We start from the raw sequence: 16938 nt of genomic DNA on the forward strand, positions 1-16938 counted from the left end.
ACGCGCACGCGCTCACACACACACTTCAACACTAACCCAGGGGGAGCCAGGGATCGAACCGAGGAACCTTCCGATTCCCAAGCATCCAATCTACCTCCTGAGCCACTGCTACCCAGTGAGTGGAATACAAGAACGTTCGCCCCAAAACACACTCACCCCAGGTCAAAAATCGACGACCTCGGAATGGTCGACCGCGACCGGGACCGGGCAAGGGGCCCTACCGCAGCATCAAGAGTAGCACCACCAGGCTCTGGACAAGGGCCCAGCTTCCTGCTTTGAAATTGACTCGAATAAGGGAGAGAGTTCAAGTGACAGTTCATATGAACGGCCTGTAGTTTCGCTGTTTTACCCCTGCTGGTGTCTGAAAGAATTTATCTCAATGGAAGCGGATGGGTTTTTGACTTGATGGGTTTTTGACTTGATTTTCTTACCTTAATAAACATTGTCATAAATACTATATGCTTCCAGTCGCTAATTTAAAGTCTCCTTTCAATCATCATGATATGCGTTTTGGTAAATTATGGTCCCATTTATTTAAAAATGTACGATAAAGTAGGCTATGCTCTAGGAGGGGCGGGATGATTTGATTGACAAGCTACACAACCAATAGCATTCATTCCCCGCCCCCTGCTCTTGATTGACAAGCTACCCAACCAATACTGGTCTGGTTGCATTCTGCAGGATCTGACGTGATATGACGCGATATTGAAAGATGGGCGGATTTGAAATTCCTGAACAATCGGCTTCATTTACGGTCTGTAGAAACGGGGCGTAGCTTAGTCCATTCTTTTTACCAGGTGTTCGAAGAGCGCCTGAGTCTATGAACAGTCAGACCTAATCGTCATCCTAAATATTTGCGTCATGTTCAACATGTTTTCAATCATTGGCTATCCTGGCTGTCCTTCACTCCTTTAAAGCCAATGGTGACACTTCCCCGTTTTGCCTGTCCTTTAAGCCAATGGGGAGACGGCCCGTCCTCCGCAGTAACCGCCCTCCGCTCCCCTCCTTCAACACTGCAACAGTTGCAGACAGTGCAACTTGGCCACAGGCAACAAAGTTAGCCTAAATGCTAGCGTGCGTCACTAGACCTAGTTTGGCTATTAAGTTATTATTTGGCCATGTTCACCCTGACTTTAATCTTCGCTATTGTTGGGAAGACCCGTTGGTGTCTAAACATTTTGCCACCACTTATATAAAAAACATTATTAGCGTTTAGCGCCGCATATTCAATGTTGCCAGGTTTGGCGAGAAAAACATCAATCCGAAAAACAAGCAATCAGGTCTATGAAAACAATCACACACACACACACACACACACACACACACACACACACACACACACACACACACACACAGACAGCACCTGGTATAATATGACTTGTCATTTCTTTCTCGTTATACAGTCTATGGTCCTGGAGCAGTTTTAATCCGGCTGCTGTCAGACTGCTGAATGAGGCATGAGCCTCGTTCAGCAGCCTGATAACAGGCGGTACGGTCTAGCTGGTCTCTGACCTTTTGCTCTTCCTTGAACACATCTGTGGATTATACCAGGGACAAAATGACTTGGATTTAGCTCTTCCTTGGACCCACCTGTGGATTACACCAGGTACAAGTGACTTTTTTTTCTCCCCCTCTTTTTCTTTGCTCTTCCTCATGGAACTACTTGCGGATTATACCAGGGTCAGTCTACCTTATGTGGATTATGCGGTCGACACGCACTGACATTTTGCACCTTAATCCCGTATAACACACTGACTTTTGTCTTTTATTGTGCTCTTTTTTTTCTAAGCACCTTAACTAAAGTATATCATGCACACTACAGTATACATTGCTGCTAAGCTCACGCACCTTTTCATATCTTATCTCAGGTACTAGTGTAAATATGTAGATAACTTGTTTTGTTTTTTTTTGTTCTCTTGTTTGATCTCCCTTCCCACTTGCCCCCCCTCCTCTTCTTCCTCCCCCTCTTCTTTCTATGGAAATAACGTTGCGATAGGAACGATGTACAAAAACGAATTTCACACACTTTTTTACTTTGTAAACCTGTGATGTGACAATAAACCTGATTCTGATGGTCGCCTAGCCTAAACCTAACCTTATTCCTAAATGTAACCTCAGTAAAACTATGCCTAAATCTAACCTTATTCCTAAATGTAACCTCAGTAAAACTATGCCTAAACTTAACCATATTCCTAAACGTATCCTCAGTAAAACTATGCTTAAACCTAACCTTATTCCTAAACGTATCCTCAGTAAAACTATGCCTAACTTTAAACTTATTCCTAACATTATCCTCAGTAAAACAAATACAAGAATACAAGAATACAAGAACCGCACGAGTTGGAAAAGGATGCTTCAAGAAGGTTTTTGACAGAAACGTTGCACATATTAGATAAAACGTCATTCTGTATTGAACAAGTGAAGAAGGGTGTCTGCGGGTGTCTATTCTCAGTGTACACTCAGAGATGACTGTACACTGAGGATTGTACAGTAGGCCTATAGATTGGGGCCCTATAGATTAAAAAAATGGCTGCATATTTAACTGGGGTTAGCACTGAAACTGAATTATTTCTTCAGGTTAAAGCAATGTTTTGGAAGTACTGACATACGACTGCGTAAAGAAATATGGACAAACGGGATTGGTTTCTTTCTTTGAACTTCCGGTCCCAAAAATAAACTGGAAAAAAGGAATGTAAAGGAATGTAAAAAAAAAAAAGAATTTGAATTAATTAATTTAAACCTGGGCCTTACACAGTATTTAGATGGTTTGGACCACAAATTAAGTGTGTGCGTGTGTGTGCGTGTGTGTGTGCGTAAAAAGTAAAAGGTTTATTTAGCCAAATACAGGCTTATATTCTTATATTATGTCTAAAAACATTATTCCAGTGGACTCTGGGGTAAAAAAAAAGGGTGCAAAAGAAAACAAACAAACCTGCCTAGTTTTAATTACCAGCTTTGCCCTTCCAGGAGGCGAAAGGTCTGGAGGCGACCGAATGGACCAATTCCAAAACTATTTCCACCCAGCCTTCTTTTGTGGTTCAAATTATCTAAAATTGGTTTAAAAAAAGACTTTTTTGTCGACTGTTTTCACTGACCAATCAGAGGAACTGTTCCGGGGGCACGGTGGAGCAGTCGATAGCGCTGTCGCCTATCAGCTAGATTAAGGTCCTGGGTTCGATTCCCGCCGGGGACGCTGTGGGCGCTGGGGGCGTGTCTTCTCCTCAGCGTCATCAGCGCCCATACCCTAGGTGGGGTTGGCGAAATGGCCTACTCTGTGTGGAGTTTGCATGTTCTCCCCGTGTCTCCTAGGGTAGTTAATACCCTCACAAAAACATGTAGTAATTCTGGTCGCTATACCGCTTCCCCCATGACAGCCGGGCGCCTGATGGAGGGGAAGGGAACTGGTTGGAATAACGTGTTCCTTCCACGCGCTACGTCCTACCGGGGAAACTCCCCCCTGTCAGGTGACAAGAAGGTCAGTTGGCTCTCATGCATTGAAGGAGGCATGAGCTCGGCCCAGGGCTCCCTAGGCTGGTGGGGGGAGTGTAGCGCCCAGGATCACTTAGAAAATTGGCACCGGGTTACAAAATTGTGGGATATTTTTTTTTAGAGGAACTGTTCCAATAAGAAGTAATGTAGTAGGCAACTAAGAGAAGACGTTCCAAGAAATACAAGTTCAAGCACTGAACCAAATCACCATCAATTCACACGCTTATTTTAAAAGCAACTCTTCAAAATGCATCCATCTAGGTCTAGGCCTATCTATCCTGTTGCATAATGTTCTCTGCAGATGCATTTTTAAGCCTTTTAAAGTAGCATACAGCCAACATTCCATACTGATATTTACAGCAGATTAATAACAAAATGTGCTATATATACCATTGAATATGAAATCAAGGCAATAATAAATAACATAATAAATGTGGTAAACAATTATTGCTATTTTTTTTCTTTCTCCCCTCTCTCACGTGCCGTGTGCTAGGGTTGACCAGCTGGTCAACCCTAACTTCGACTAGAAGGAAGGTTAACCCAGGCCAGAACCGTCCATAACCTGAAACTTTCCTGAACTCCAATGAAGTTCTGCCATGGATTTTTGTTTACCTTTCCATTTTAAGCAGAACCACCCCTGAAGGAGGAAGTACAGAAAAAAATAAAATCTGATCTACAACTTGTAGATCTTGGGTTCCCAGAACTCAGGGTTAGTACCACCTCCTGGGCAGGGTCCAATCTAGGTTCTAAGGACCTTATTTTAAACCAAGCCATAGTGTATGGAAACAAACCCTGTGACATACATTTCACGACACTGAAGAGTTCGCTTAGTCCTTGTAGTCGGAAAAAGCCATGAATGAGACATGCAGGACCGTTTTTAACTCACCCTCACACCAGGTAAAATAACACAATTTCATAATAATGTATGTTCCGTAGGGAAATAATAGGTTCCTAGATTCCTTTAGACAAAAATGGGAGGTCAGTTCCCAAGATTATTGAGAAGAATGTAGAACAAAAGGTTGTATATGGGACTTCCACGTTATTTCGTCACGGTTCGCATAGTTCTTGTAGTGAAAAGGAGCCACTGTAGGCCAGTCTAGAGCCACGAGGAGCTCAATTTTTGGACAAGACTGATATCATCAACATGAGTATGCCGAAAGGCGTGGTGGCATGAGCTCCACTGATCGACCCTCCTTACTGCATATGAGTAAAAACACAGCTGTCATAGGCCACTGGTTCTTTGGACCCATGGTGGCCCCCAGACCCAAATGGACCCTTATGGGGGTCTGTACACTTTCTTCCAAAAGACATGTCCCAGACATAAGAAATTGTATGAACTGGGGGTCCTTGAAAATAAAAAGGTTGAGAAATCACTGAACTAAACTATACTGGAACCCCAATCTACACTGCAAATTCCTCAGTGCTTTTTTAACTCAACGTGTTAAAATGCTTCCATTTGTTACACACGCGTAAGGGTCCATTACCTCGGTGGTCCCTGGACCTGATGACCTGATGACCATCGTCGATGTTCATCATAGACGATGGTTGACTCGAGGGCTCTTGACTTGATCACCGACGCTGTACTCATGTAATGCCCGGGATTCAAACTCGGGTCTCCCGCACGGGAAGGGACACCAAGAGATATTAGGCTTTTCTGTCTTCAGGCAGAGGCTCTGAGGCTGCCACTCTGCCACACTCAAGGCTGTTGGGCTGAAGTTGCAGAGATTAAAGCTAAGCTGTATTGAAAGCTTTTCCGTTCAGCTCCTCCGAGTTTACGAAGAGAACGGTCTGTGGGAGCATGGTGGGGCCACCGGGGGACAAGTAAGCATACTGCATAGTGGCAGGGTGGGCGTAGGCAGCCGGCTGGATGCCGTAATGCTGCCCGTAGGGATTCCCAATGCTGTACGGCCCAAAACCATTCACCAGTGCTGTTTGGTCTTTGAGAACGCCCGGCTGGTGCTTCTTGTAACGTCTCCTCCTCCTAAGAAAGCTTCCATCGTTGAACATGTCCAACGACTGCGGGTCCACAGACCAGTAGTTGCCCTTGCCGGTGCCTGGTTCCCAGGGCATCTTAATGAAACAGTCGTTGAGAGACAAATTATGACTGATGGTTTTTTGCCAAGCGGGAAACCTCTCTTTGTAGTAGGGGAAGTTGTCACAGATGAATTCGCAGATCCCAGCTAGGGTGAGCTTTTTCTGTGGGCTCTGGTGGATGGCCATATTGATGAGGGCCACATAGGAGAGAGGTGGCTTCACCGGTCCGTTGTTTGGGTGGTTCTGGAAAGAACCTTCGGACACTTCGACTTCGCTCTGGTCCTGACCGTCTGCCTTTACGGTCATCCCTGGCTGTCCTTCAATGCAGCCGTCGGGGGTTATCGTGTAGTAACCGTACATTTCCATTGCTTTGTCGATTAGTTCATCTAATCACCTGATCTACTATTGGTTCTCGTTACGCTGTCTGTCTGTAAGCCAAGAGTGGGTGTTGATGAGGGGGCTATATAAGATCCTTTGTGATATGCCGTGACATCACCAGACGTGCCCATATACGGATGGGTATCCATTTACATCTATGCCATAGTATATGGGCTTATCGGTCGGAAAACCACCTATCCGACCAACTTCACGCCGGGCACCACACTTCCTCAGGTCCTCATCATGACGTCACAAATTATCAGTATATATAGAGCCCCCCGACCTCACAGCTAGCAGACGGATAACAGAAGCACAAGAGGACTGAGTGTTATAGATAACTGTGAATAACTAATTAAGCCAATTTTATTGAATGTCCACTATTCAGAACCTACAGGAAAAGGACCCATTTGCAGATGATGGTGATCACATTTCAGCCGGCAAAGATGGCTTGATCCACATCAGAATCCAGCAGCGCAACGGTAGGAAGATGATCACTACCGTCCAGGGCATTTCTGCCCAATATGACATGAAGAAGCTCATGAAGGCCTTCAGGAGGACCTTTGCCTGCAACGGGACGGTGAATGAACATCCAGAGTACGGTGAAGTCATCCAGCTGCAGGGAGATCAGCGCAACAACATAAAACAGTTCCTCAAAGAGCAGTCCATCGCCAAAGAGGAGCAAGTCCGAATCCACGGGGGCTAGAAGCTTCTAGATCAGTGGTTCTCAAAGTGGGGTCCTTGAGGGGGTTCCAAATGGACCCTTACAGGTCTGTAACTCTGAGAGCGAGAGAACCTTAAGGGTCCATTTGGTTCCTTCTGTAGACTAAGAGTTATGGGGACCATTATTCTAGATGTTCTGCCAGTTCCTCAAAGACCACCAATCCATCACCAGAGGGGAACAGCTCTGAATCCACGGCTTCTAGAGGCTTCTAGCGGCCACCCACTCCTCTCATTCCTTGTCTAGTCCTGAATCAATTAAATCACTGGTTCTCAACGTTGTGTCCCGGGGCCACCAGAAGCACTGAGGATTTTACAGGGAGTGTAGTGTAGATTGGGGTTCTAGTATTTAGTTCAGTCATTCTCCACCTTAATTTCAAGGCCTCCCAGTTTGATATGTACAGTATTAGGCCACGGACCCCCATTTGATGCCCTTTTTTTTTTACTGCTGGATCCCAATCTACAATGTAAAATCCTTAATTAAGCTCCTAGAGTTACAGACCCGTAAGGGACCATTTTGTTCATTCACCGACCTGTGAGGGTCCATTTCGACTGTTGGTCCCCAGATCCGACGTTAGGAACCAGAGTTTTCTATCTGAATCTGACACGGAAGACACTGAGGTCCTCACCTACCCAGTTATAACTGAAGCCAAATCAAGTTCACTCTCCCAGCTGCTGAAAGGCCTGGAGAGATTGAGGCTCGCAGTAACATTCTCCCAAAAGAATGGGAGATAGGGTGAGGGAAGAGGGGGGAAGAGGAGTTCTGTAGATTGCTCTAGAGCAGTGATTTCAAGTACCTCCATACCTCCGAGAGTTTCCCATTCTTTACAGACCTGTAAGAGTCCATTTGGAACCCGTCAAGGAACCCTGAGAGTCCCTGGACCCCATTTTGTGAACCACTGCTATAGAGTTCTACACACAACCGAACCTGCTCGGTCGTTGATCAACGGTATCCTAGAAGTCCCGACCTGATGGCACGGCGCTATCAACAGGAGACCATTTCCAACGCCTTCCGCGGCCGAGTCGGGCCGATATCGGCGCGTGGAGATTTGGCTTTATTCTCTGCAGAACGAAAGATCAAAGCCATGGAGGAGGAGAGCACAGTGAAAGAGTACCACATTCAGGCAATGTATAAGAACCTCCTAGAACTTCAAAACGGGATGAAGGAGAAGGAGATTACCACCCTCAAAGGTGGTTTCTGCAATCAGAGAGGCCCATCTGAGAATGAATCACTCATCACAATCACAGGAGAATACACAGCACCAGTACCAACGACACCACGTACAAGAAGAATTAAGAACCAAATCGCCTCAGCACACAGAGCAGGAAAAATGGGAGATGGAGAGACTAGAAAAGGAGGATTTGGCTAAGAAGAACAGGCAACTCCAGGACAAATGGACCTCATCCAGGAAACGTTGAGAACCAGAGATACTCTGTGGTGCATGGAGCAGGATAAATGGGTGAAAGGGAGACAACATCTTGTTGGTGAAAACGAGGCTTTGGCTATGACGTATGGGCAACTCCAGAACCAACTATAATTCACCGAGGTAGAACTGAGGGCGAAGAAACACGCTCTAGATGGAGACATAGAAGCTTTGGCTATTAAGAATAGGCAACTCCAGAACCAACTGAATCATATCCAGGAAGAAATGAGAACCAAAGATACTTGTTGGTGCATGGGGAAGGGACAGGCACTACTAGATGGAGGAAATTATTCTTTGGCTAGGATGAAGCAACTCCGGGTCCAACTGCTGGAAGTCCAGGAAGAGCTGAGAAACAAAGAGACTCGCTGGCACTTGGCATTTAGCATACAGCAGGAGCAATGGGCGAAGGAGAGACAGGGATTAGTTAGAGTACATGAAGCTTTGGTTAAGAAGAGTGGACAACTTCAGAAACAACTGTACCTCATCGAGCAAGAGCTGAGAACCTTGCAACATTGATGAAGAATGGGGAGGGCGAGACTAGCTAGAGAAAACAAGGCTTTGGATAAGAATAAGATAAGGATAAGAATGGGCAATACCGGCAATACCAACCTCTGGATGGTACTGGTCCACTGGTCCAATAGCATCTGACACTGGCTGTAGTGCCTCAGTTTCTGAGAGTGTACAAATGGAACTAAATGGACCCTCATTTGGTGCCATTTGTACACTCAGACTCATGGGGGTCCTTGAAATTAAAAAAAAGTTTGAGAATCACTGATGTAAGGGATTTTGGTTCCAAAAGTATTAAAGTAAAGGGGTGCCCTGGTCACTCAACCAGTCACCACTGTTGCAGTCTTAAAGGACTGTCCTTAGATCCTCAATGAGACAAGAAAAAAAAACTCCCAAGTAAAACCTTGATGTGGAGTAGTGGTGAGCAGGTTTGTTTGCATGTTGAGTTTGCATGTTCTCCCTGTGTTTGCATGGTTTCCTGGCACTCCAAAATACATAAACGGCAGGTACATGCTCCTGCCTTTTCCCTTGATCAAGATCATCGTCTCCGCCGGAGGCGGAGAGTATGTTTTCGCTTCGTCCCGCTGTGTGTTCACCTCCCTCCTAGCCAAGCTAACATTGGTCAAACTTCACGTGACACGTAACAATATGTTGTCAACAATGCTTTTGATTGGCTAGCGAGACGCATGACGAAATAAAATCCTATAAATAGGTGTGTCACTTCAAAAAGCCATTTATGTTTTTGAAGTGAGGTAAGAGAGGATCAATCAGTCTTGATTGGAACAGTACCTTCCAGTACAAATCACCCGTCCATGCGTGTGTGTGTCCCTCTGAGAACACCTAACATTGGTCAAGCAAAGGCGCAGAAGGCCAAAGCCAAGAAAGCATACTCATCTACAACAGTAACACAGAAGAGGACTATAGAGTTGAATTGATCCCACAACAAGGCCGAAGTCTTAATACTGTAACAATTGGCCACCTTGATCAAATACATTATGTAGCACTAGAGAAAACTGACATAGATCAAACACACCAATCAACTGCTGAAACTGTTCAAGACAATGAAGATGAAGAAGACAGACAAGCATTTGAACAAACCAGTCAATTACGAGGACTCCCATATGACACATTGCTTCAAGAAGAACATTTAGATGCAGACACTACATATTCAGTCTCCCCTGCAGAACACCAAAAACCACGCGCATTCTACCAAGACGACCCGTTCTACCAAGACGACCCGTGCTATTAAAATAGCACGGGTCTGCTGGCGGAGACTTGTGCTCCGAGGAGCACATTTTCTAGTTACAAGTTAAGTTGGTCCCCGGGTGCTGTACTGTGGCTGCTTACACCTATTTAGGATGTTAGAATGGGTCCACTCCAAACATGGCTCCTTCTATTTAGGATGTTAGGGTGAGTCCTAAAATGGCTCCTCCTATTTAGGATGTTTAGGATGGGTCAAAAATGCAGAAGACAAATGTCCACAAGGGAACAATAAAGTATATCAAATGAAAAAGAAAGTATCCCCTTCCCAGGGTGGACAGGTTCCAAATGCAAAATAAACAAAACTGAATTATCTATACTAGCAAAGTAATAGTAATAATAACACGATATACACAATGTTATAAATAGTAAATCACACTCGATGAGGATTATCAAAGGCCACAGCCAAGGGTGAGCATACCAGTGATCTTACCACATTATCATGATCATAATAAGTTTGAATTCAGTTCATGACCTAATCCCCTCTCTGTCCTCTCTTTCTGATGTTTCCACATTTACTATTTGATACAAACAGAAATCATTAAAAATATGAATTTTCTCAAATTAATTAAAACTGGGAAAGCATATGTGTCATTTTAGATGTTAGCATTGGATATTCAAAAATAGCAGATATACAAGCGGTGTGACGTCATCAAAAATATTAGCTAATCTGATTAGCCTGATTACCCCTTTTTTGGATGTCATAAGAGCTTTAAAGCATGCAGTTCCTATTAATGGCCCAGCAGATTTAGCTATTTCACCTTCTGCAGGGCAGTGCTGGCTGCAGAAAAAGGACTCTCAATAGAAGTGAACAAGGTTTTGACCGGACTTTACACTTGATTTTTATTACCTAGTAAACATTTTCATAAACACTTTATGTTTTCAATCGCTAATTCAAATCTTTCTCTTTTTTTTGTAAGATATTTTTTTCCTGCTTTATATTGATAGGAACAACTGACGGGATATGGGGAGGTGACACGCAGCAAAGGTCGTCGGGATCGGGAGTCGAACCCGCGACACATTGTCAGGCTGGATTGCCAGCCTAGGGGTGCCCAGACGGTTACGCCAACCGTCCAGGCCTTAAAGTTTTTTTTAAATCATCATGATATGCGTTTAGTAAATTATGTCCCATTCATTCAACTGCTATTGGCAGCCAATAGCAGTCGTTTCCGGTTTCATTTCGGGACCGGAAGTTCAAATATGCCGGATTTCAATTCGCCGAAAAAGTTACTTCAAAACTGTTTCTACTGTCTGTAGAAAAAAATAATGGGGCTTGCTTTGTCCATATTATTTACAGTCTATGGTCTACTCTGTACTAGGCCCCCTCCCTTTCTCCCCCTACAGCAAATCTCTTTCCTGAAAATAGCCCATATACACAAAGTGTCACATATAGTGACGCACTATAAGCTTGTAGATCTGCTATTTTAGACAAATGTTTACATATTTTTGCTGAATGTTCGACTATTATGACATGCCCAGAATAGGGATGCTAGGGTGGTTACACGTGGTTACATAATTCCAAGTGAAATACCTCAAGACAATAGTGGTTTTAAAAGTTCTGATTTGACGCATTGCATTGATCTAGGTGAAGGAATGTCAGCGAATTGCAATTGGCCATTGCATGAATGAATCTGGGAAAATATCAATTTGTTAGTGTCAGGATGTTGTGCAGGTACAAACTACAATGGAAAGTGAAAGTGTCCACCTGTTCTATTGTACACACATACATCCACCTATAGAGCACCAAGCACTATAACTAATATTGTTCACCATTGTCCTAGTTGTCTGTTATAATTGTGATGTGTAAATCTAGTTATCTTGCTTGGTGTGAACGGCCATTTAGCATGCCAGTTGGTTTTTAACCCATAAGACCTGAGGCCAATTCTACACATGCCCTCTAAATCAGTAGTTCTTGAACACTTTTTCGTGCCAAGGACCCCCAAATTGATATATATTAGGCCGCGGACCCCATTCTGAAGATTCAGAAGATTTGTGCTAAAAATAAATCTAAATCTATCTTTACAATTCGCAAAATTCAGTGCTTCCGCGTGTCCGGTTATCAGTGTCCCCTTTTAATTGTTTTGCTATGTTATACAACAAGAACATGTACAATTTCAGTACAACGTTTGCCACAAGACGCCCTTGTCAGGGCCTCAAACCCAGCGAGAATCACTGCTGTAAATACAGAGGAGGGGCCCACACATTTGGTTAGATATTCGGCCCTGTCGCAGACAGAAGATCAGACAGTATCATACAGTATGAAAGGGTCTGCGAGGAGATCCACGCTACAGCTAATGATAGCACATACAGCAGCCACCGTGGCTAGGAGAGGATCACTGACTGGACCTGACCAAACAACAACAAACAGACCCTCCCCCGCAATATTACCGTCCTAGTCCTGTTTTAAGTTAAACATTATAAAACTGAATGAGAGAGAGCGTGAGCTGTGTGTATTGTGTGTATGTGTGTGTGTGTGTGTGTGTGTGTGTGTGTGTGTGTGTAATATGCGTGTGCGTGTCTGCGTGAGCAGCGTGTCTGTCACTGTCTAGCCTCGCATGCCTTTTTTGTTTGTTGTTGCCAGATTTTGCTAGAGAAATAAGCAACCAGATCAATGAAAACAAGCCCAACAAAAGCGACTATAGGGCAGGCCACATCAGCACTTTAACCCTATATACAAATACATTGCATATTTTAAAATAGCCGATCTACAAGCTCACAACGCATCGCAGCTATTTTCAAAGAAAAATCTTGAGAAAATTGTGGAATATTTTCCAAATCCACACAGATCTTGTATGGGGGTCTATGGCACAACATATCTTCAGAAGGGGGGAGGTCTGCGGACAAATATTAATTTGGGGGTCCTTGCCATGAAAATGTTTGAGAACAACTGGCTCAAACAACATTAGGAAACAAGACCAAATAAGCAACTACACTTTCAAGCAACAGAAAAACAATCCCAACGTCGCTTATAATAAGCGGACATGGCAACACTGACTGCGTCTGATGAGAGAGAGAGAGAGAGGGAGGGAGTGGGAGAGGGAGATATATTACGGGACTCCCGTGATATATCTCCCTCTCCCTCTCCCTCCCTCCTTCTCTCTCTCTCTCTCTCTCGACGTCTCCCGTGACGGGAATACTTTTTTTTTTCTTTTTTTCTGAGCGGTGTGCGGAGCCCCGGGAGGGTCAACATGAGATAGACAATATAGAGACTATTATGTGCTGTATCGGATCGGAATTAATCGGACTCTGATCTATTTTGATGCTGCCTTGAAAAAAACCTTGATCGCACCTCTACTATACATATACGACAATATAGGCATATGCCATGCAAATATACTGTAGGTGAAAGCTCCTGTACTATACATACACAACAATATAGGCATATGCCATGCAAATATTCTGTAGGTGAAAGCTCCTGTACTATACACGACAATAGGCATATGACATGCAAATATAGCTACAACGATTTATTCTCGTTAAAAGATTCCTTTTCAGTGAGTCGAAATATCCACTAACATAGTCTATAATGAAAGATGAGGAGAAGCCCCCTGTGAACCTGATGTAGCTGAAACAATTAATGATTGTGTTAATTGTTCTCAGTGTTAATTTATTCTTTAGGCTAACTCCAAACCCATCAGAGATTACCAATGATGATTTTAATGTAGAAAGTCTGCTGATAGTTCACTGGACTCTCCCTGTATTAAAGGAGAATTCCGGACAAATTAAGTGTTATCTTTGATGTCTCGTTACTCACCTACCGATGTGAAAAGTAGCGTTATTTTTTTTCATATATTCCCCTGTCGTCATTTTTTAAACACCCTCCGTTGTTATAATGGGAGCGTGAGGGTTAGTGAAGTTCGTCTATTATAACCGACGCAATGTTATTTTTTTCTCTACTACGATTCATTGTAGAGTCTCATGATAGTCAAACATGCGCTGAAAATTCCTGCGAGCCTGCCGTTAATGGCGAACGATTTAACACTGGTTGCTTGTTTCCAGAATCTGGCAACACGAGTTGCCAGGTTCTGGAAGAAACAAGCAACCAGTGTTAAATCGTTCGCCATTGACGGCAGCCTCGCAGATAGTTTCAACGCATGTTTGACTATCATGAGACTCTACTATGAATACTAGTAGTGAAAAAAACAACTTTGCGTCGGTTATAATAGACGAATTTCACTAACCCTCACGCTCCCATTATAACAACGGAGGGTGTTTAAAAAATGACGACAGGGGAATATATGAAAAAAAATAACGCTACTTTTCACATCGGTAGGTGAGTAACGAGACATCAAAGATAACACTTAATTTGTCCGGAATTCTCCTTTAAACACCTTAAGAAACGATTCAATGATGTCAGTGATTAATAAACAGTGATTAGCTGCTTTCAACACTTTCTGTGCATCATGGCGCACAGGTAAGCCTACAGACCCTCTAATCAACCAGCGGACTAATTATAGTGCGGTGCAAAGGCACCATAGGCTATTTGCCACATGGATCAGAATCAGAGACACTCAGCTGGAAAACTTTATGGGCTTCTTGTTTGCACTGGCATATCATAGGTGCAATGTCACACATGTGTACTGTAGATGTAAATATAAATTATATTTTAGTTTTAGGCCTACTGCTGTCTTTACACACGCTGAACACGTAGGCCTACCGCAGTGGTGTGTCAATAACCTACCAATGTAGGCTTTATTATGGTGTAGAAATTGATGCAATAAGGATGTTTTTGTGGTTTATTCCTTAAATGTCAGGGTATACAGTTGGTGCACTTGGCATAGCTCACTTTGTGAGGTTATCACTGAAAATAATAAGCGTTTTCCAAGGCTACCCACTGCACGGGAAAATATGGATACGTTTGTAGGCCTACCTAACAGTCAGTTTAATTTTTATGTCTCTCTCTCTCTCTCTCTCTTTCTCTCTCTCTCCCTCCCTCTCTCTCTCTCTCTCTCTCTCTCTCTCCCCTCTCTCTCTCTCTCTCCCTCACTCTCTCTCTCTCCCTCACTCTCTCTCTTTCCCCCCTCTCTCTCTCTCTCTCCCTCCCTCCCTCACCCCCTCTCTATCTCTCTCTCTCTCTCTCTCTCTCTCTCTCTCTCTCTCTCTCTCTCTCTCTCTCTCTCTCTCTCTCTCTCTCTCTCTCTCTCTCTCTCTCTCTCTTTCATAAGATAGCAAATTTAGCGCAAGTGTGGACTACTTGTAGAGAATAATAAAAATAAACATAGCTTGCCTTAAAACATGGTCAAGCATACAAGACTTGCTCAAAAGTATGCATTTATATGTATTGTATGTATTTCTTTACATTTAAAAAGTGCATTTTAATGTGACAAGCACTATGATTTGCGGAGAACAGTATCTCGCTCCCATGTATGCCGAGTGTGTTATAATGGAAGTGACAATAAACTGATTCTGAGGTGCCACCTGCACTGACTCACTTATGGGTCGCGTACCACAATTTGAAAACCACCATTGTACACTATCCCATCTAGCCATCACATTGACTGGAAATAGGGGGAAACAGTAAGTCTGACTCTGTACAAGGCTAACAAACGGGTCGAAAATGTTATATCTCATTATGCAAATACAAATAAATAGGCAGGGAATATCAATCACACAAGTGAAACGCAGAACTCACCATTTAAACGCTGAGTGCCTCATGTCACCCTGTGGTCACAGATGCTGCTGCATATCATAGCGGAGGATGTAGGTGGGCCTGTGATGTCTGCATCAGGTGGAAAGTAAAAGAAAGCAGTGGTGGAAAAAGTACTACATTTTTTTACTTAAGTAAAATTATCAATACAGCAATGTAGAAATACTCTACATACATCTCCAAAATAGAAATACTTACAAGTAAAAGTACGTAATTCAAAATTTACTTGAGTAAAAGTACAAAAGTATTGGTATCAAAATGTACTTAAAGTACCAAAGGTAGGAAGTAATCATTATGCAGAATGTCCCATTTCACAAGTTCTCAAATGTATACAAATCTTTTGAAAATAGCAGATCTACAAGCTCACAATGCGTCGCGAGCTTGTAGATCAGCTCTTTTCAAATGGCCAAAATGTATATAGGGCTGAAGAGGTTAATGTATGTTTTGCAATAATAATCCAAATCTACAAAGTGAACTAATAACTAAAGTTCTAATTGTAGCGGAGTAAAAGTACAATATTTGCCTCTGAGATGTAGTGGAGTAGAAGGTAAAGTACAGAAAATTGGAAATACTCCAGTAAAGTAAAATTGTACTTAAGTACAGTACTTGAGTAAATGTACTTAGTTACTTCACACCACTGAAAGAAAGGACTGTTGGAGCAGAAATAGAGAACATCAGGGGAATACAACAGAACACAGGTTTATTATGTATTATATTGTTGGTGTTGGGCAGAAACCTTTTATCTCCATATTTTAACTTTTTGTGGTTTTCCGTAAATTAATGCCCTGTGCCTGCTTGATCATACTAGAGCGTCAGACAAAAGCATCAAAATTAGCAGATCTGCAAGCGTGAGCTTGTAGATCTGCTATTTTTGCTACTTTTTTAATTTTATTTAGAGTAGCAAATCATTTTACCCCCTTTAACTCCATAATTTAGTCATTATGCCAATTAATTCCTCCTGACAGAGATGATATAATATAGTATATATTTTTGCTTTATGTGTGATTCAGTTCAAAAGGGTTCAGTAGCCCATTGGTTCTCAAAGTGGGGTCTGGGGACCCCCAGGGGTCCTTGAGGGAGTTCCAGGGGGTCCCCAGCTAAATGATTGATTAGGCACCAAATGGACCCTTATGGGTTTGTAACTCTGAGAGTGTACAAATGGGCCAAACGGGTCCATTTGGTTCCATTTGTACACTCTCATAGTTAAATTGACATAGCTTTTACAATATAAATTGCGGTCCAAGTGATAGAAATGCCATTAAATGGGGGTCTGTAGCCCTAATGCATGTCAAACTGGGGGTCCTTGAAATTAAAATGGTTGAGAATCACTGCTAGAGCCGTAAAAAAAATCTTCTCTTATGGGGGTCCCTGGCATATCTTTCGAAATGGGGGTCCGCGGGCTAATAAGTGTCAATTTGGGGGTCCTTGACATGAAAAAGTTTGAGAACCACTGCAGTAGCCTTTACCATTGTGTCCCGCAAA

The 16938-nt window shown here is 43.1% G+C and overlaps 2 protein-coding genes across 2 annotated transcripts; one reads left to right on the forward strand and one right to left on the reverse strand.

Annotated features, from left to right (window-relative positions):
• Positions 1 to 5133: 5133 nt before the first annotated feature.
• Positions 5134 to 5889, reverse strand: LOC308079929 (forkhead box protein D3-B-like; the record flags this gene model as incomplete). The annotated part of the gene is given in 3 exon segments (XM_080421586.1): positions 5134 to 5214; positions 5217 to 5229; positions 5231 to 5889. Coding segments are annotated over 3 exon segments (753 nt in total).
• Positions 5890 to 6271: 382 nt separating this feature from the next.
• LOC308080014 (eukaryotic translation initiation factor 1b-like) lies at positions 6272 to 6604 on the forward strand (the record flags this gene model as incomplete). The annotated part of the gene is made up of 1 exon (XM_080421700.1): positions 6272 to 6604. One exon carries the CDS (start codon positions 6272 to 6274, stop codon positions 6602 to 6604), a length of 333 nt encoding a protein of 110 aa, XP_080277826.1.
• Positions 6605 to 16938: the final 10334 nt, after the last annotated feature.

The sequence above is a fragment of the Gymnoscopelus braueri genome, assembly GCF_963280865.1.
Source record: "Gymnoscopelus braueri genome assembly, chromosome: 1".
In the NCBI taxonomy this organism is placed as follows: domain Eukaryota; kingdom Metazoa; phylum Chordata; class Actinopteri; order Myctophiformes; family Myctophidae; genus Gymnoscopelus; species Gymnoscopelus braueri.